The sequence below is a fragment of the Taudactylus pleione genome, unplaced genomic scaffold (assembly GCF_031769625.1).
Source record: "Taudactylus pleione unplaced genomic scaffold, aTauple2 ptg000835l, whole genome shotgun sequence".
In the NCBI taxonomy this organism is placed as follows: Eukaryota; Metazoa; Chordata; class Amphibia; order Anura; family Myobatrachidae; genus Taudactylus; species Taudactylus pleione.
The window spans coordinates 1092540-1113771 of NW_028285237.1; the positions used below are offsets into that span (position 1 = coordinate 1092540).

At 43.6% G+C, this 21232-nt stretch overlaps 1 protein-coding gene across 1 annotated transcript; it reads right to left on the reverse strand.

Annotated features, from left to right (window-relative positions):
* Window positions 1-646: 646 nt before the first annotated feature.
* On the reverse strand, window positions 647-20619 carry LOC148474536 (solute carrier family 2, facilitated glucose transporter member 1-like). The gene is made up of 10 exons (XM_088458470.1): window positions 20606-20619; window positions 16264-16377; window positions 14362-14424; window positions 10872-11112; window positions 10473-10635; window positions 9875-10056; window positions 9080-9184; window positions 8296-8397; window positions 6112-6315; window positions 647-742 (listed from the first exon to the last, which is right to left on the reverse strand). The coding sequence occupies exons 1-10, from the start codon at window positions 20617-20619 to the stop codon at window positions 647-649; spliced, it is 1284 nt and encodes a 427-aa protein (XP_088314596.1).
* Between the last annotated feature and the right edge of the window lie 613 nt (window positions 20620-21232).

A 21232-nucleotide genomic window follows, 5' to 3' on the forward strand; every position in this document is an offset into this window, starting at 1 on the left:
TAGCACCAAACTCGCAATTTACCAAAACAGACACCCTATTACATTTGGCCCAATATATATTTTTAAATAAAATAGAAAACAATTCATTAAATATCACAAATGCAATTCAACTGATTACAATAAGTCTGTTTGCAATTTTATTAAATAACTAAACATACTGTAATAAATATATGGTTTTTGGAAATACAAAATAATTTTGGAGAAACATTTTTAATGTTACTATAGATTTTTTTAATTAGCTTGCTCCAAAGAATGGTGAGAGCTAACCAGGGTCAGAATATCCAAGGAATAGAAGGGTTAATACAAGCCGAGGTCAGAGCCAGAATATATTACAAGCCGAGGTCAGAGCCAGAATATCTGTCTGTAGAATGGTGAGAGCCAGCCGAGGTCTGAGCCAGAATATCCGAAGATATTCAGATAGCTGAAGAAGCCGCCGACAAGCAAGGAGGCAGGGAAACGCGTTAAGACATTGCCGACTTCTTATCACTCACCTGTGCTAATAACCATCGTCCTGTTCAGGTTTGGACCCTCGTTTCATACTTCGGATATAGCTGCATTCTGGGGAATGCTGCCAGCAGCTGGGAGGAACAAGCTGCGGTCTTTACATGGATATTAGATTTCCCACTACCTACCTGTGCTAATAGAACTATCGTCCCGTCCAGGTCTGGACCCGCGCTTCATACTCCGGATATAGCTGCACTTTGGGGAATGCTGCCAGCAGCTGGGAGGAACAAGCCGCAGCCTTTCACACGGACATACAGAGACAGAGGCACTGGATACATATATATCTTTTACCCCAGGAGCTGGGACATGAGACACCAGTAATACAGAGGGACGGCCCGGAGAGTGGTGAGAGTAGCAAATCTGCTACCAGATACATTATCTATTGTCATCGAATTGTTGCCATTTCACTTGTTACATATTGAACTAAACACTGCTGGATGACAAAAGACTGTTTTGGGCATTCACGGCCCCAAAAAACTAAGTGATGTTCAACTAAGCAATGTGCAGATTCACATCTATATGATTTATGGCATTCATTAAGATCAAATAGATTGTCATTCAGGTGCTTAATAATAATCATCTTTACCCGCAGAGCCTAATAACAAGTGTATTTTTACTATTGAATTCCCAAATCTAATACAGTTTATCGATGTAGGTTAGACTTTATGATTGAACATATTTGAATATGAAATTGCAGTATTGGCTCTTATATACACTTTTAAAAAATATGTCGGCCGGACGATGGTCATCTTAAGGTATTATGTAAATTTTTTTTGATCTTTTAATAAATTGTTCTGATTATCGCCACCTCTATATTTTATATAATTTTTTCTGCGTTCATAGAATGGTCAATACTAGCCAAGGTCAAGTTCTGAAGCAAACATGGGCCAGAGCGGCACAGGAGCTGTTAACACTGGCATCAGAATGAGAGTCCAAAGCCTAGATAAAGGGTCATCATCCAATCATAAGGCTGCAATAAACTAAGTGGACGATCATGTGTGTCACGTTTAGGGTGTTTAGATCTGAATCATGACCCATGCACTGAGCTGATGGGTTGTAGCAGAATAGTGGTGTAGGATCAGAGGTCTCTACATGGGTGAGACCCATGTGGTAAATGCCTGGTGCCTTTGGAGAGGTCAGTGATACCTGCAAGGCTCCCAGTCTGCCCCATGGAACCAATTTAGTGGAACTCAACCCCTTACGCTGAATGTAGGGTTAAGGGGCTGGAACCAGTGTTTAAGAACTCCCTGAGTATTCCCTTTGCAGCTCTTTCTTTGGTGGTCCCCATGTTGTGCTATCATGTGCTGCAGTAGCAACAGAGCAGACAGACATCGAGGTACCCTGATATCAGTTGCTGCTTCTATCTATTTCTGAGAGCCATTGTGCCTGCTCTCTCATTCCCTGTTCACTACTTTGTATAACAGGTAACAGCAGAGGCAGCGACTTATAAGTGCTCCACTCTTTTACCTATACCACTACTTTGACAAAAGGCTAAACATGTTATCTGCTATGCAATATTACACTGTTAAATGTGATAAGTGTTCTATGTTTGTTAGCATATGTATGTATACTGATTAAGCATCACTGCAAAAGAAACACATCCTGATTATAGGCTACTCTCCTGGTAGGCCAAAACCTAGGAAATACTAAAAACATGCATTATCTGCTACAGACAATCTTTTGTGAGCTAAATGGCATGCTCATACCTGGGAATACTGAATATATGCTTGTGATTTAACCGTGACTTACAATTGAAATATGGTATGCACAAACCTGGGATATACTGAACACATGCTTTATTTGCATACATTTGGTCCTATGTGGTTTAGAAGTACCTACTAAGAACTCTATTTAGATACAGACCCTAATTACAGGCTATGCTTTGGTATGCTTAAACCTGGGAAATACTGAATATATACTCTACCTACAACATATGGTTTTCTGTGATTCTTTTATAATTCACATGATGTACAGCAATATGGTACTGTGAGGGAGATTTAATAAAGCTTGGAGAGAGATAAAATTAGAGATAAATAGCACCAGCCAATCAGCTCTTAACTGCCATTTTTCAAACACAGATTGTAAAATGACAGTTAGGAGCTGGTTGGTTATTGCTATTTATCTCCAATTTTATCTCTCTCCAAGCTTTATTAAATCTCCCCCTGTATGCTTAGATCTGGGATATTCTGAATACACGACTCATGATTTTCTATGATTCATAGGACTAAATATGAAATTCCCAAACTTGAGATATACTGATTACATGGTCTATTTGCAACATATGGTTCTATGTGATTTACCTGTAAATTTATTGATGACCCCATGCTGCTGATTAACTTTCTTATGTATATTCATTGAATAACCTAAACCTTATACACTCTAAGGCAGTGTGTAATGCGGATATTTTGTTTGTGCTCATTTGATTATTATTATTACCAGTTATTTATATAGCGCACACATATTCCGCAGCGCTTTACAGAGAATATTTGTGCATTCACATCAGTCCCTGCCCCAGTGGAGCTTACAATCTATATACCCTATCACAAGCGCACACACATACACACTAGGGCTAATTTGTGTTCGGAGCCAATTAACCTACCAGTATATTTTTGGAGTGTGGGAGGAAACCGGAGTACCCGGAGGAAACCCACGCAAGCACAGGGAGCATATACAAACTCCGCACAGGTAGGGTCGTGGTGGGAATTGAACCCATGACCTCAGTGCTGTGAGGCAGTAACGCTAACCATTACACCGTCTATGCTGCCTACCTATGTAGTATCATTAATGTGTAAATGTATTGCACAATCATTGACCCTGAGAGACAGATTACTTGCTAATTTTGATATATATTGGTTAATTTGTGAGTAGGTGTCTTTTCTTTTAATCTGAGTGTCCTTTGAATTTCTATATATTCTTATTTCTGTCACATATATTTTCACTGTCTCTCACATATATCATATTGTCAGACCGCTCTGGCATTTAGACAAGCTTTCTGATTTTACCAATATAATAGGACAAGTAGCCCAGGGTTATGCTGAGATTACTGTCAATATCTTGATTAATTGATGTTACTCAGTGAAGTGCAGTGAGACAGGCACATGGAGTGCTGGGAGCCTGTCTCACACCCTACTCACTGTAACTCTTAAATAAATAAAGAAGATAACAGTGCTAGCCCCCCCCAGTACAACTCAGGGAGCAGGACAAAATTCAGATAATCGGTAGCCCTTCTGGAATCTGCTAACAGATCCTGAAGACCGATTATCATGGCTGGGTGACCGGAGCCTCAATCCTGAAGGAGGAGCCTAGGCCCAGCACCCAGTTCCCTACAATCTACAACAAACGCTGTAACAGAAACTCGGCATGACCCCCGACACTCTAGGAGAGGACCTACAGAGCGACAACCACCATCGATAGATGGTATAGCAAGCAGTGAGCACCAAAGTAGGTCAGGAGATGCAATTCTGATTATAATTAATGTAATGAATTACAGAAGTAAACTGAAGTACAGTGAGGATAAAGTCCAGTTGAACCTGCAATGAGCAGGAGAGATGTACTCAGGGGACTTGCTAGTAGATGAAGTCACTGTAGCAGAAGACTTGGCACTGGAAGCACTAGGAATATCTTTGTAATGACCAGGAGACTTCAGATTACCACAAGCTGGAACCACAGATTAACTCACAGACTTGGATGATAGAAGAACTGGGTAACAACCGGACGTCGTAGAAGTGGAACCAGAATGGAGAAAACGATGTAGCGCGCCCAATTCGTGGAACCAGAGGTTTGAACCGGACTGGGATGGGAGGTAACAGCAGAGCGGCCGTAGTGGAAATGGAATCTTGAACCGGACTGGGACCAGAGAGAGCGGCAGCCAGGGTGGAGCTGCAGGCTTGAACCGGAATGGAACCGGAGATAGCAGCAACTAACCGGAGTGGGACCGTAAGCTTGATCCAGAGTGAGACCAGTCAGAGCAACAGTAGTTGAGTCTGACTGCCGATGCTCGAACACGGGCTGGTAGGTCCTGGTTGGAAGCAGCATACAGCGCAGTACTGCAGAGTGAATGGAGTAGACTCAGAGGCAGCAGCTTGCAGGACTCCAGTAGCGCAGGTTCAGGCAGTGGATCAGAGGTAGCACTTTTTCACTAGTGAGTGAGATTACTGTAAGGTAAAGAAGCACATTGTCAGGGATAGGAAGATGTGGTCATGTGAGCGCAGGAGACAGGTAGAGACTGGACACTGGTGCTCACCTGATCAGAGACAACATGGCTGTTCTCATGAACCTCAGGGAGTGGATTGATAGCACACTGGGATAGAATGGCCCACCTTGGTAAAGCACCACCGGACAGGGTAAGAGTGACCAAAACTGCCAGAGGTGAGTGACCAGGACATCTCTGGCTGATGATAACACCCTTGTTCTTCATGGGTCCCTTCCACCACCTACACATCTGGCTTGGGCTGCCTATGGTCTTCCTTTGTCTCAGCATAGCAGAGCCCAGTATACAGAGCAGCTGCTACCTGAACTGTGGCGAAGATGATATATATGTAGGGTCCCAGTGAGTCCTGCAGGAAGAATAGCAATAATGAGAGTGGGGCTATGCTCTACATTACACGCATCACTTACTTACACTTGGGAATATAAATGTATCTATAGAGGATAGGTTATATAGAGGTTCCATCTTTAGCAAGACACAACTGGCAGCTCTACAGGGAAATACTCAATTATAATACATGTGACCAATGGCAGCAAAATTAGTAATAGAGAAAGTTTTTATGCATAAAAATGTAATATCAAAGTTACAGATAAGGTAACCAGAATAAGCTGCACAATGTTACAAATAAATCATGTTTGCATCAGATGGATTGTAACCCCAGCGCGGCTTGGAAACAGTGTATTTCTGGGCCTGCAGGTACGGAATAATGTAATTTCCACTGGTTCTGCGCTTCCACCAGGAAGGAATATAATATAGAGCTTTACTTGTAGAATTGGGGAGCTAATTGGTTTTACCCATATGCACATTGGTTATTACATATTTATACATTAAAGTTATTTTATAACTAATTTCACCCTAGACGGCAGATCCACACAGCTGTAGCCACAGTAACAGGTGACTATACAGCATGGAAAAGTCGGCATGTAAAGGTCTATCAGTAGGAGGGCTCACTGCCAGAGACCTGAGAGTCTGACTCTACATAGAACAAACACATCTGTGACACAGGCTCACTTATACCCCTTTTCCACCAAATAAATAACCTGGGTTACTGCTGAGGAAACCTGGGTTTATGTTTGGGGTAAAAGGGTCTAAGAAAAATGATCTGGGCCTTGTTACCTGGCAATCTGACCCTGGCAGCTACCAGGATCGAACCTGGGAAGGACCCGGGTAATGGTGTGGTGTGAAAGGCATGGCGGATTGGCTGGCTTCAGCAGCACTTACAGATTACATCAGCTCCAAGCGTCCACTGTAATGCTGGAAGAGCCAGATCCGGTGTAAATGGCTGGACTCAGGAATAACCGGGTCCAGCCGCCGGTGTGAAAAAGGTAAAACCTGGCTCCGACCAGGCTCAGTGTCCTGGGTTGGAGCTGGGTGATTGGTGGAAAAGGGGTATTACTTACCATGAGGCTTTGGAAGCTGATGACTATAATGAACTTCATGAGCCAAGTCCAGCTGCTGGTCACCGCCATGGCCATAGGGCGTATGGCCGGGATGAATAGTTCTGCTGCTATGTACGATGATATGGGCCCTGGTCCTATTTGATAGGCGAATACCAGAAGGTACAATGCCACTAGCAGCAGGTATTTCATCCAGCTTAGACTTGGCTGTGAGAGAAACAAAATCATTAAAATAAGTTCTAATAACTACTCACTGTGTATCTTCATCTATTAATGATTTTTTTTTTCTACAACATTTAAATTTAATGCTTCATATTCTACAATTCCCCTCCTCAAATCATGTCACTGCCCCTGTCACATGTGGTCCTATCCTCTCTGACACATCACTCATCTCCTGATATACTCTGTGCTGCTGTGTGACCTGCTCCTTACACTACATAACTCTCAGTCAATGGCTTCCTGATGCCTCCATTCCACACCTCATATCATGTCACTGCCCCTGTCACATGCAGCCCTGTCCGCACTAACACATCACTCATCTCCTGATATACTCTGTGCTGCTGGGGACCCAGCTCCTTCCACTATATAACTGTCAGCCTGTGGCTTACTGCTGCCTCCATTCCCCTCCTCACATCATGTCACTGCCCCTGTCACATGCAGCCCTATCCTCACTAACACATCACTCATGTCTGTGCTTCAGGGAGACCATGCTCTTTCCGCTATATAACGTTCATGTGTCTGGCTCTCAGTCTGTGAAAAAAGGTGATTTAGGGCCGTATTCAATTATAAGCGAAAAACCGAGATCTGCAAAAAAGTATCGTCGATTGCGACTTTTCGCCAGTCGGAAACTTATCTCCGTATTCAATTCCAAATATTTTTTTGCGTACGCGGAAATCAATGCAATGTAATAGATGAAAAACATTTGCCTCTGAATAGCAGGAGAAAAGAAGTGCATTTTGTTTATTTTGGGGTGCAAAGGTGGGGAAACCAGTCAGAACCCTTGGAACAGCCCCCAAAGGACAAATGCATAAAAAAATCCCTAGAAAAAGTGAGGAACACCATTAAAAAGTAGTTTGAATTTGGGGGCGAAAAAGTACAAAGTGGGAGTACAAACATAAAAAGTAGCGAAATGGACTTTTTGGGGGTCTGCAAGTATGGGTGTGGTGTTTTTTTGATTGCAGGTGCTTGCTTCAGGTGCGTTTTTGAAGTTTTTTAAATATCAATTTAGCGACTTTAAAATATGCTTACACCCATTTTAAAGTTCCCCAAATTTGACAGGACTACTTATTTTCACCGAAAAGACTGCTTAATGCTATTCTTCACCACTTGTGCAAAGACGCTAATTAGAAGCAAATGACACAACTTAAGTACCCCAAATAGCTTTATTAGGGGTATTCGGGCACATCTATATTGATCCCCAATGTTAGTGCATCTTTTTGGGGGTGACAGGCTGGTTTCCCCAATTCTGTCAGCACTTTTCGTCTGTTATACATTCGCCGGGATGCGTTTTCACGTGTTATGGAATTGAATACGGCGAAGAGCGGGGATGCGCACGATAAGTTTCTGCGTCCAAAAGATGCGATGTAGGTGAAAAGTCCTGCAGGCAGAACTTTATCGCGTACGCGAAACTAATTGAATACCGCCCTTAGTGGAAATTTGAGGCCACTTTCAAAAAATGTATTTAAGAAAATACTTTAATTAAATTTGTGGTGCCTAAATAAACAAAAAAGTAGATTTTGGGGTAATTTGAGGCAATTTTTTGTTTAACACCAAAAAATTACATGTAATTATTGGGCCTCGTTAAGCTAATTGAAAACTTCCAAAATGCCTAATTATTCATGGGGGGGGGGGGGGAGGGGGGGAATGGGTGTCCAAGGGGTTCTGCACTGTTTCCCTGACCTTGTACCTTAAAATAAATATTTCCCTACCATTTTACACCCTCATTGTGGTGCGCAGAAAAAACCTGATTTTCCTCTGGAAAATGCGAGTTTGGAATTAAATGACACCAGGAATATGCAATGTGAGTTTGCCATGACAGCAGCTCGCACAAGCAAACTCGCACCTAATTGTACTAACCCCATAGTCTCTACCATATAACCTCCTCCTGCAGTAATGTGACTCATAGCTTCTATTGTACTATACTGTCCTCGTTCAGCAATATGTGATGTGTTCTCCTCTATGACTCACCAATGTGGCCCCTGATACCACCAGCAGGATATTACAGGAAGCCAGGGCAACTTGCCCGATCATGAGCAGGGTCTTCCTTCCCGCCTTCTTCACCAGAAGAGCCTAAATAAAGACATCAGATATGTTTTGCATGTTCTGAGGAAATGTCCTTCTTGATGATGAAATACTGGCCACCCCAAGGTTATCTCTGTAACGCAATCTGGCCCTGATCTGATTTGTGTCATTCTAGTTTCCCCATGAATACAGCAAAAACAGAAACATGCCAACAGCTGGAGAGAGAAAAGAACATGCATGTTCTACTGCTGGAAACATGATTCCCTGTACCTGTGGTCCCATTTAGCACTCTGTACAAGCCAATGGCCCCTTTAGCACTCTGTACCAGACAATGGCCCCTTTAGCACTCGGTGCCAACCGATAGGCCCTTTAGCACTCTTTACCAGCCATAGCCCCTTTAGCACTCTGTATAAGCCTATGACTCCTTTAGCAATCTGTACCAGCCTGTGGTCTGTTTAGCACAGAAACAGGGGAAGAGAAGAGATGTACAAGTGTAGGCCAAATTCACTTAGGGTGTGTACACGTGTTTGAGGCTAAATCAGAGGTGGACACATCTGCAGGTATCAGTGTTGTCCAGGGACAGTAACAATCTGGTAATAAAATCAGATGTTCCCACAGTACAGAGTCTATCCCATATATGACACATACAATGCAGCCAGGCACTTCCTCAGGTCATTACCCCTGTGTGTCTATATTGAGGGATCAGCAGAACTGGTGCCCCAGCACTTACACATAAGATGATAGCAATTATGTTGATGAGACCCAATGACAATGCAATCTCCTGGGCATGAGGGAGGCCAGCGCTGTGCAGCATCTTAGTGGAGTAGTAATTAATCTGAAAGAACAAGATGACAAATTATGAGTACACAGACCTCCCAACATGAAGAACGCCCGAATGTGCAAGAACTGAGACGCCTACTTCTAGCGCCCGTGCACGTAGTAATACCGACTGGTGCGTCCTTAGACACCATGCTGACCAAAGGCTATAATGTGACACCAAATAACAACTATCAATCGATTTCTCTAATCAATATGGGCATTGTGACTACTTCCTGTCAGTACCATATCTAAGGGTCTGGCCCCCCTGCAAAAGGGGAGACTAAGGGGTGTATGTAATAGCCTGGAGACTGCAGGTATCGGCATGTCCAGTGTTTAAAAAACATTGAGCAGCAGTACACAGGACTCAGCAATGCCTGCAGTCCGCAGGTTATTACATATACCCCTAAAACTCTACTCAGCTGCACTTTTGGGCCAACACATTGTGGAGGCTCCGTGATGGAGCCCAGAGCCAGGAGCTTGGGGTAAAAAAACAAGACAAGACTGGGGTAATTCTAGAAAGCCTTTCCCAGCATCCGGTGGCCATTGGTGCTCAGTGGCTAAAATATGTGGGTAACTGAGCCGGATGGTCCCCCATCCTCTACAGTGCCCCAGCAAGTGCCATTCTGACCAGCCGTTACAGCCCATATCCCATTTCTTTATCTATTTCTCATTGTCACTATAGCAATTCTCCTAGGGAAGCACTTACTCCACTACAGCCAGATAACTGTGTGCAGGTAGTGATGATGAAGGCCCTGGACACTGGCTTCTTGTACTGAGTGAACAGCTGGCACAAGGTCACTTCTTGTTTCCTCATTATCTGGGTCACCTCATTCCACAGATCTTCCACCTCCTCCCAGATGTCTGATGTCCCCCGGAGTCTCTGCAGCCCTAAGAGACAAGAACAGCTTCTGGTCACTGTGTCACAATGTTCCGGTACATGGGTTATCACACTAATAGCTGTATTACTCCTACTATCATGATGCACCACTACATAGCAAAGTTCCACACACGTATGTGTCATTGTACCATTGTTATTATACACATTACATACAATAGCTCTCTATCCCACTGCATAGTTATCTCACATGCTGCATAGCTGGAGGCTGCACAGACTTGTGGTTACTACAGTATATATAGATGCAGACCGTCCCACATAGCGGGGTGCAGGTATGTATTATGGAGGAGACCATAGGAATCCTACTGAATGGCTGACTTTCACCCTTTATCACTATCACATCACACAGCTATATGTCCCCGTATCATCCTACATGGACATATTTACTGACTAGTAACTTCTGTATTACCCATTACTGCTTCTTCTTCTCTCCTGCAGTTGATGAATAGATAACGGGGACTCTCAGGACACAAGGGCAGGGTCACAATCTGCACAAGGCCAGGAACTGCTGACATGCTGAGCATTAAAGGCCACCACTTATCTGTGCCCAAAACGCTTTCCAGACTTGTCACCTGCAGGAGAAAGGAGAGTTCTCAGCCAATCAGATAACAAGGAACATAACTCAAGATATGTGATAATCAGGAGATAATTATACATTGCATACAAAGATCAGTACAGAATGACAAACGTCCTCCGGGGTCACAGTATGTACATGATGTCAGTACTTCCATTATATAAGACCAGTCATATACACAGACTACACAGTGTGACAAAGTATTTTCCTCAGTTATTATAGAAGGTGCATTACCTGCCCAATGCAGATGCCAATGGTGAAGGCCAATGGATGGATGGTGGAAAAGGCCGCTCGGAGGTTAGTGGGTGACAACTCCTGAATGTATAGAGGTGTCATGGTCATTGTTAGGCCACAGAAGAGGCCCATTAAGAAGCGACCCAGAATGAGCATCTCAATGGAGTTTGCTGCTTTGCACGATCCCATCAGCAGCGCAGACGTCAGCGAGAACGCGTTGGTGACCACGATGGACGTCCGTCTAAATTCAGCCATATAAGAAAGAATATAAGGAGAAATGAGAAGAAGCCGCTGCACCAGAAACAGGCCATAGGACAAGTTATTCCCTCACATTTACATATATACTACACAATTTACATGTGTACTATATATAGGCAGGGCCGTTTCTAGGGCCGGGTGACCCGTGCAATCGCACGGGGCGCGCCTCCTCCGACCCCTGCTGTAGAAAGCCTGTGAACTGCCGGGCGCCTGCTGAGATTCAGTTACCAGTAAGTATTAGTGTTTTTTTTTTTTTGTGTGTGCACGCGGCTTTTACTAGGGACAATACTTGGAGGGGGGGGCATGTCTGCTGGGTGAGGCACTACTACTGGGGACATTACTCTGGGGGCACTTCTGCTGGGGGAAACACTACCACTGGGGGCACCTGGGCACTACTACTGGGGACATTACTCTGGGGGCACTTCTGCTGGGGGAAACACTACCACTGAGGGCACCTGGGCACTACTACTGGGGACATTACTAATGTGGACATGACTACAGGGGGCACAAGACTATAGGGGTCATGGCATAGGGGGCACCACTCCAGGGGGCACTACTACTGGGTGCACTGCACTACCACTGTAGGCACTGCATAAGGGGCATAAATACAGGGGGCACGTGTGGTTTTAAAACATAGTTTGTGGTTCTGGCTTTTCCAATATATTTTATGTGGAAGTGGTTTGTTGCAGTGTAATCCCTAAGTGGCCTTTTCAGTGTATTTTATGTGGACCTGGCTTATTACAGTGTATTTTATGTGTATCTGGCTTGTATCTTCAATGTGCTGGGCTCGACCCCCAACCTTACTAAAAAAAACGGGTGTGATACAAGGTCATACTTCTGCAAATGTCACACCAAAGGCATGCACACACAAGTGCGGCGTGGGTTTGTGACAGCTAGGCCACACCCCAATTTTTGAGCGCGCGCCGAAGGCCACCCCTGGGCTCAGTAGTCACAGCAGCTGACATTCTGTGGTCTTTCAAGACGACGCTCCCTTACTGTGGTACCACACCCCCCATGATTAGGCCACGCCCACAATATTACTGCTTCTTGAGGGAAGGGGGGGGTGCATTTTGACTGCTCGCACTGGGAGCCTCAGACCCTAGAAACTGCCCTGTATATAGGGCACTCATTGTGCACCAGACAGCATTGTATAAGGTCACACAGGCAGCACTGAGTAACATCACACAGACAGCACTGAGTAACATCACACAGACAGCACTGAGTAATATCCTATTAACATAAAATATTAATGACTTAAAAGAGAGTAGAACTTACCTCCCATATTTATTTGCCATCCGAGAAGCAAAGTGAGCTGATATAAAGGCCCCAAAGTATAAAATGCTGACCGTCACGGACCACAGTATAGTCAGGGTTTGTGGTGAAATATGTTTCCCATAACGCGTCCAGCATGAGCCAATAAAGAATTGCTCAAATAGCTGGGGAGAAAGATTCTATTATTCGGAGGAACTAAACATCAATACATGCACATATTCCATTTATTACAGCTTGGTATCAATTCTATGTGGATCTCAACTACCTAGTAACAGATACCACCCAATGTGCCCTGCAGACAGTGGGAACACGTCTGTCTATGGCAAAGGTTCTCCTGTGTGAGATTAGAGACTAGAGGCCCAGGAAGGATCCAATAGTAACAGTTACAATGAAAAGTTATTTATATTAATTGTTCCAATTGGGGTTTTTCCTCTTTTTTTAACGGAAGAATTATTTTTGGATTATGTAAATTCATGCCGGCTTTTACCCAGGATTTACTGTGTAACTGCAGTAACATCATGTTCCCAGGAGCTGGCATCCCCTACTCATCTATACTAGTATCTTAGTAATTAGTATTTCAGGTTATCAACAAGTTTTGTAATGTACTAACCATTCAGGTCTGATACCCAGGGTCATAGATGGGTATAATCCACCCTGTGCAGCGAAACCATCAATAGTTTTTCCCACCGATGGTCATCCCTGCTTTATTACTAGTGGGCAATGGGCCAAATAGAGGTGGGGCTGAGGATTTCCGAGTTGTGTGAGGGGGCAAAGCTACAGCAGGTTCTGGGTCTCAGCGCAAAGCAGAAAGAAAAACACCCATTGAGGGCTCTGAGCCATCAATGGTGAAGAAACATTGGTTCTCCATCATCGATGGCAAAACCATCCACTATCGGTAGTTAACCATCGATGATGGTTAACCCTCAGTGGTTGATGGCCATCTCTATCCTAAGGACGTATGAAACAGTTCTGCCGCAGTTCTACAGGCTGCAGGGTGCCATTCCAGGCCACATGCAGGTGCCATGGGTCAGCGATGTTGCTGCCCCGAGGCTGGAGGCACTGCTCGCACACCCCTAATTATGGCCTTGCTGATACCTACCCACAATCTTAACCCACATATAATAATAATTTGTACACATGAACCCTATATGATTTTCTACATATCATTTCTTCCATATCCTGACTCCAATTACATTTATCATAATTCCTGCTGAAAATTATTAACACAAGAAAAACAGAAAGAACCAGTGATTGTGATGTTTTCTCACCGAATGTGGGGAGTTGAGGTTTCCTGAGTGGTATCCAACCTGCAACGATCCCAATACTGCACAGACCACGGAACTGACCAGCATCCACGTGACTCTATGCTGAGGAGGAAAAGGACAATCGTCACAGCAACCATGACAGGAGATGTAACACAGGGAGAAAATCTGGTGCAACTATTCCACATTCATTTGCACCTTGTAGCAATAATGCAATAAAATAAAATGTTTATCCTGATGCCGCCATTATGTAAAGCTACACTGGGAAATTTCATGAAATAATATAAAGTTGGATTATTAAGATGAGATGAACGAGGTGCAACCATTAATCTGACTCTATATATGTTGTGACTCATACAGAGAAAGCACCTAAGGAAGGAAACCTCAAATACAACTATTACACTGCATGGCGCCTCCCTCCCTACACAGGCCCCCGGGAGAGAGGGGGACTGGGTACTAATTACCAGTGTGCTGTCTCTTTTCTTTCCTGATGGGGAGTGTGACCACACCTCCTGGATTTGGCCACTCCCCCTTCTGTACCCAGGCCCCGTGGCTGTCTCAGTGGCCCTGCCCCTACATTCATATATATGGGCACTGGCTAGTATTACTGTTACACATCCTATTGGGTCTCCATAAGTCCTACTTCTATCTGGTTGCTGAGAGTGAGAGGTGACTAACACATTGCAGAACACAGGTACCTGTAAGCCTGGAGATTTCTCCTCCATATCTCCGGGTAATTAGTGTATCCTCCGCTCTTCTCCCTGTTACACAAAGGAAATTTGTAGTCACATAAAGTCATTAGTTGTTACACTTAGAGCAAAGCTGCTTTACTGACATTTCCTACAGTGATCAGATGTCTGGCTAGCATGAGAGAAATCAGCTATGAGGGACATCACAGTAGGAGACACAATGAATAGGAAATCTACCAGTATAAAAGAAGAATGGAAGGTGGACTGTGCCGTCCTTAGTGATATTGGAATTATAGATACAAGTTCTTATCAGGATAACAACATGGGTGACATTGATCAATAAATATTATGTATCAGTCAGGTTCTTCTTTTGTAATATAGAAGGATCCCAGCTGTATATGTCCCCTGTAATATGCATACATGCCATTACCAATAGATACATCTTATATAGATAGATGGATAGGACGCTGGATCAGGCAAATGCAGAATACAAATGTCAGCCAGGGAGAGATGGGAAATTAGGTTACTGACCGACCGGCTCCATTTAGTAACATGCTTATCTTCTACAAAAGGCTGAAAAAGCTCCATCAGTCCTCATTACATATTGTAATAAATAAAATGATCTTCATCACAAGAGACAGTGGGACTGATTGTGATTTGGGAGCAAAGCGAAAAAATAAATAAAAACCAAGTAACTTGGTATCTGGAACAAACCATTTTGCGATACAAGGGGAGCAAATACACTTATTATTATTGCATGCAGGATGAATACAGTACTGGCTGCTTTTTGCCTGTAGCCCACAAATGCTGAACAGCTTTATTTTTTCCCTACAATGTAGATTTGAGCTTGGTGGCCGGTCCGAGAGATTTGCCCTCTCTTGCGGGCGGCCGGGAGCACCACATGATTTTCGGAGCCTCCCGGCCATTCCAGAAAGAGTAGTCAAGTATGGTATAATAATGTAACAACACATAGACAGCAATCTACTATAATAAGTTTATACATTATAAATTCCAATCACAAAACTTCAGTTTCCTAACTATGTGATAAACAGCCAATCTGCTGAGAGTTACTGGCTGAAGCCAATGGCATCACTATGCAAATAAGGATCATATGGATTGCAGCGTTCTCTATTAGTGTAAGTATGGCCACTGCCACTGCTGACTCTGGGGACCAGATAGGAAATAATATTACACTCATTTATTCCTTTTCACACAATCGTACAGATAAATCTGCATATAATATATTGTAAGGAGAACCAGTCTGCTACACAGAATGGAGGTGACTAATATTCATGCGTTACTGGTATAAAGGTCTCAGGGAGCATTTGCCGATGAACAGCTGCATCTAAGCGCCTTCACGTGCAATTCTGTCTCTAAGGAGGGTGGCACACTGCAATCGCCATCATGACAACGTCACTGAATATAACATGCTTTAGGCCTTGTATACTGCTCTTCAATATTCACTTACTAATCCTAGTGAATAATACATGGTAAGGATCACATACAACATGCAGATAAATGGGATTATATTGTGCTATTAGTCATTACTGAGAATGAGAACTAGGAGAATTTCCAGGAACAAAATGTTCTATGACAATCCCTTAAATGTTGGGACTATCCCTGGAAATTAGGGACAGTTAGAAACAATATAGACACCAAGTGCATTGCTCGGTCACAATCTGATGGATACTGGCATTGCCCATATTCCATGCAACAAGTGCACCTAATGACACCACTGATGATCTTTAAATAACCAAATTCTTCCAAGTTTACCACATACAGACAGATATATATAAGAGCTGGTGATAGATGAAATAATGATGGATTGGTTATAGCAGGAAATATAACATGACAATTTCTCAGGCTATAACCAAGACCCGTCCTCCCCTCCCCCCCTCAGCTACCACTCACCTTACTGAGCACAGCAGCGATGCTGGATGTTGAGCTGATGCTGCCTGGATCAGTTTCTGCACCGGAGGATATAAAATGTCGCCTTTACCTTCTATATAATAATAGAGGACAAAGCTAAATGCCAATAATAACGAATCTGGTGAGAGACAAATTAATGCCTCTAAACAGTCTGAGCAACTAGATCACCAGTGACTCTGGGTAATGTCAGACAATGTCTATGTTACAGCCAGAGCCACTGTGATGTCATGCACATGACATCACAGGCCCTCACCTAAGCAGGGCTCCTGTCTCCTGTATAGAGAAGGGAAATATATAGAGCTTATAGGACCGGCTTGGTTTGGGTTTATATCTCTATTCGATTTATATAATACATGTAGGAATAATTATACTCTGCAGAGAACCTCATCTCCTATATCATTGCTTACTGTTGGGGGACGCCCATCACAGCGATTGTTACATTTAAAAGAATTATGTTTCATAGATTTCCAGCTAGAAAATAGGGACAAATGAGGCCACATATCCGTTATTATGTAGCAATAATATTTTAATCAAGTAAGTTTATTGATTTTCCACATTTCACAATAAAAAACAAAAAGAAAGTAAAATAAAACCACATAAACAAGAAACAACAAAAGAAACAATAACATATAAGGGAGCACATGTGCATATAAACATCACAGAATGGCATATGAGCAGTACATACATAAAACAGACACTGATATCAGACAGAAACAAATGACAGCATCAAACAATATCACTAAAAGTATATATAATATAATATAATGTAGAAATAATATTTAATTAATATATTAAGGGGACACATTAATGAGTAATTAGATTAATAAGTCAATATTATGTATTAATTATATTAAGTTGCTAATATGAAATGATTGCTATTAGAGCCAGTAAGAATGTAGTTATGATGGGGAGACACTTAATACTTTATGGGCCTGGTTCTGAGTCACACGTAATTCGGTCGCCATTACAGGCGCGTCCAATGATCTGAGATCTATGAGAACATGTGACTGTATGCTGAGTCAGCGCTGCGGTATCTATCATGGTGACCTATCACACTGTCCATCCAGCATGGAATACCCCTCACCTAGCAGTCCTTGTGTGCACTGTGAGGAAGTCTTTTAGGGATTGTCTAGCTTGAATGTGATTAGCCCGGGACACGTGTGAATAGAATAAGTAAGTGCACTGCTGGGGCCCTTTTATATATCATTTGTAGTGAGAACAATCTACTCAATATTGGCTTTATCTGACCATATCTGCCGACCACATGATAGGATTCACCGCTCACTCAGATGCAATTCAGCATGCACTTTGCTGTGCTAGTGTCACTACAGGTACCAGATCAACCTGCAGGACCAGAAATCAGCCTCTGCTCACTCTCTGTAGTCAGCAAGGTGGACTCTTCTCCAATCGCCTGGGTGTTTTTCTATCGACTGTCTGCTTGGAGTGCCAAGACAGAGCCCGGAGCAGTCTCGCGCTGACATCCCCATCATTTATATGTGTGAAGTAGGAGGAGCTAAGCTAATATTATGTTAATAACAGATAGGGACCTAATGGTGCATACACACGGTCAGATCTGTCAGAAGAACGATGAACTACGAGCGATAAACGACAAATCATTTGAACGATTTTACCAACGATTTCATGAACTACGAACGATTTTTGACTGTAATAAAATGAATGAAAATCGACCAAATCTGACTGCAAAGTGCAAACACATCAGATGTCATTATCTGACAAACGGGAACGCGTATGCAGGGACACATGTCAGATTTACTTTCAGATATGAACGATTAAATGATTTTTTAAATCGTAATTTTACAAATCTGAAGGAAAATCTGACTGTGTATTCACCATAACTCCTGTGGCATCATCAGTCCATGCAGCAGCTTTGGGGCCTGCAGTGAGCAGGGGGGCCCAAGGATATTTCACCCTGTTAGGATTGTCCATTGCAGAGAGTGCCCAAACTAGCAGATCAGGGGCCTTTAACTCACTGTCAGGCCCCAGAAGAGCCATAGTAAGTCCCCATAGGGCACTTAGGGATTAATAATAGGGCAGATGGAGTTCCAAGTCCCCCATTGAAAATAGGCCCACAGGAGACTGACAGGATTAACAGGAAAAAAACTTTTCCCTGTCACAGGCTGCCAGCAGCCGTCCTCCCAGGCCCCACCTCCTCCGACCCCTGCACCGCACTCTCACCTGTCAGTGAGATCAGTCACAATGAGACAGAAAGGCAGTGTGGTGGCCACGCCCCTCCCCCGGGTCCTGAGCCTGTCAGTCACAAGCTCCGCCCACCAGACTACAGGAGGAGCTGCTGCTGGATGGAGCCTGGTCAGTTATTTCTACATAATGGCTTTCATGGTGAGGAGAATCGATTAATGATTTGTGTGTGTGTGTGTATGTGTACGTATGTATGGGTGTGTATGCATAACTATGTGTATGCATGGGCGTAGGGATGGCCATCAGTGGGGTGTCCATCAATGGATACCATCGATGGGCCCATCAGTAATAACATCGATGGTTTGCACCCCCTCGACGGTCACCACTGCCGGGGCATGTAGGGCCAATCAAAAATGGAGGCAGAGCTTAGTGACTGCCAGGGATAGGGCTAAGCTCAATCATGTACAGAGAAATAGAAAACCATCCTCTCATAGTCACCAATGGTTCTCTGCCATCGATGGAAAAACTAGTTGACATCGAACAGGAACTAATCGATGTTTCAGAAACATCGATGGCCATCCCTACATGGGAGTAACTACCATAGCTGTAAGGGGTGCATATGCTATGGGGCCCAGAGCTTAGGGGGGCCTATCTTCCTTGTCAAAGTTACATGTGTTATATACATTTTTCACCATTTGGTGATACAGATGCGCCCACGTTGATTGTGGCTGATCGCACTATGCTATGGCGTGTCCCCGATCGCGGGAGTGCGTCTCCATTCAAGCATATGGAGACGCGAAAGCTCATCCCTGATCGCGGGAGTTATATCCTATGGAGATGCGAATGCGCATCTCCGAATGCAAGAGTCCATCTAGCGCCACGTATAGTGCGATTCGCTGCGCTATGGACAACAATGTAGCTGGGCAGATCTGTACATAGGGGTCCTCACATACTTTTGCTTTAGCCATTTCATTTACTGACTCTAGGGGAGCACCAATGGTAAGAGAGATATTGTTATTTTTGAACTGTACTTTCAATCACAATCAATGAACATATCACCGGTTAATATATAGTTACCACGCATATGTAGCGTGTTAGATATCTCTGCCTTAACCACCCCCAAAACAATATAAATTTGGCAAATAAGCAGTCCCCATTGAAAACTATAGGGGCTGCTTTTTCAATAAAAAATGGGTTCCCCCATAGATACAGTCAGGGGATCCTTAATATTTGTGGGTACACCTGCAAACATCAATAAATAGGCCCCTGAGTGAGATCAGTGCCAATGATTAGGTCATATCAAGTTTGTGTAAATCTGTCCTGCTGCCCATATATATAGTATTGCACATTACAGTGACAGTCTGCTGTCTGGTTCCATTGCTAACACGTCACACAATGTATACTATGTGGGAAGACAAAGGCAATATGATCAGAGCTGCCTCAGAGGATTTCAGCAATGCCGTCTTACAGAGCTATGAAGTGTCACAATAGGGAGACATGTTCTTCATCACTATTTTGTTTGCTGTAAGTTAGTTAACAATTGTGGAAGCTCATACAGAAGGGTTTCATGGCATATAAGGGGAATGTGGCTTTTGTATGTGTGTGTATATATGTATATTATATATATAGGGGTGTGAGGCCGCACAGAGCGCAGCACTCTGTAAGCTGCTCCGCCGCTCACCCACAGCTCCTGCATCTGGCTATCAGGGTGTCTGCAGCAGTTCCTCCTGGAGTATCCTTAGCACGCTCCAGATGGTCACAATGCTGCCCTCACAGCAATGCCTGGAACGCATTGCTACGGCACTGTATATATATATATATATATATATATATACAGTATATATGTGTATATATATATATATACCACACCCCCGGTGCAGACCACAGCACTGGTCATGCCTCTCTACATCATTAGTAACACCCACTGAGGCAGCACATCGATTACACTATAAAAATGTTTTAGGGGCCTATTCATCATCGAAGGCTATATCGCCTCTGATGATGACTTTTAGAACTTGCTGCGAGGGATTCTTTAGTATCCAACTTGCAGCGGGGGAAGCCTGGCACCGGAGCAATTCATCATTGCTCTGGTGAGGGGACAACTGCTCTGAAAAGCGGTTGTCCCCATGGAAAGTATCGCAGCTACTTCTGTAGCTGCATTACTTACCTGCTCCCCGTCATCCCGGCAACGCATGCATACAGCTGCCGGGGAGATGGTGAGGAGGCGGTGGAGGGATCCGCTCGGATCCCACTTTGTTTCCCTGGAACGCCTTCCCATAGGAAGGAGTGGGGATCCAAGAAAAAAAAACCCGTCTGAAGATGGGGCTTGTTCTTGGCAGCAAACTCTGAAAATGTTCAGTTTTCTGAGTTTGCTGAATAACGGGGGATACGATAGGACCCGTAATGATGATTGGCCCGGTAACTTAAAAATGCAGAAACTAGCATTTCTGCATGGTTACCGGGCCATTTATCGTTTGATGAATAGGCCCCATAGTCTCTCTCTGAGGGCGGGATGTGCTAAGCTCAAATATGTGGTAAAACCCCCAGAAATGCAGTTTTCGTATATCAGCTTCCTTACCTGTTTATTTTTGTCTGCTTACTAGTAATGATTTGTATTATAGTGTAAATACACTTTTACATCACAGTATGTAGAAGGTCTGCTACAATCAGGAAGAGTACCGTACACTTTCCATGCCATCGTGTGACCCCTGCAGTACTTTTCTCCATACTTTAGATTAATGCTAAACAAAGTATTTACAGTATAAGCCTGGCATGCAAGATCATGGCTAACCAG

Excerpts from the sequence above, each read along its gene's own strand:
- LOC148474536 (XM_088458470.1), bottom strand. Across the intron at positions 10,636-10,871 it reads TTGGCATCTGCATTGGGCAG|GTGACAAGTCTGGAAAGCGT; the intron begins GTAATGCACCTT and ends TTTCTCCTGCAG. Across the intron at positions 10,057-10,472 it reads AGAAGAAGAAGCAGTAATGG|GGCTGCAGAGACTCCGGGGG; the intron begins GTAATACAGAAG and ends CTTGTCTCTTAG.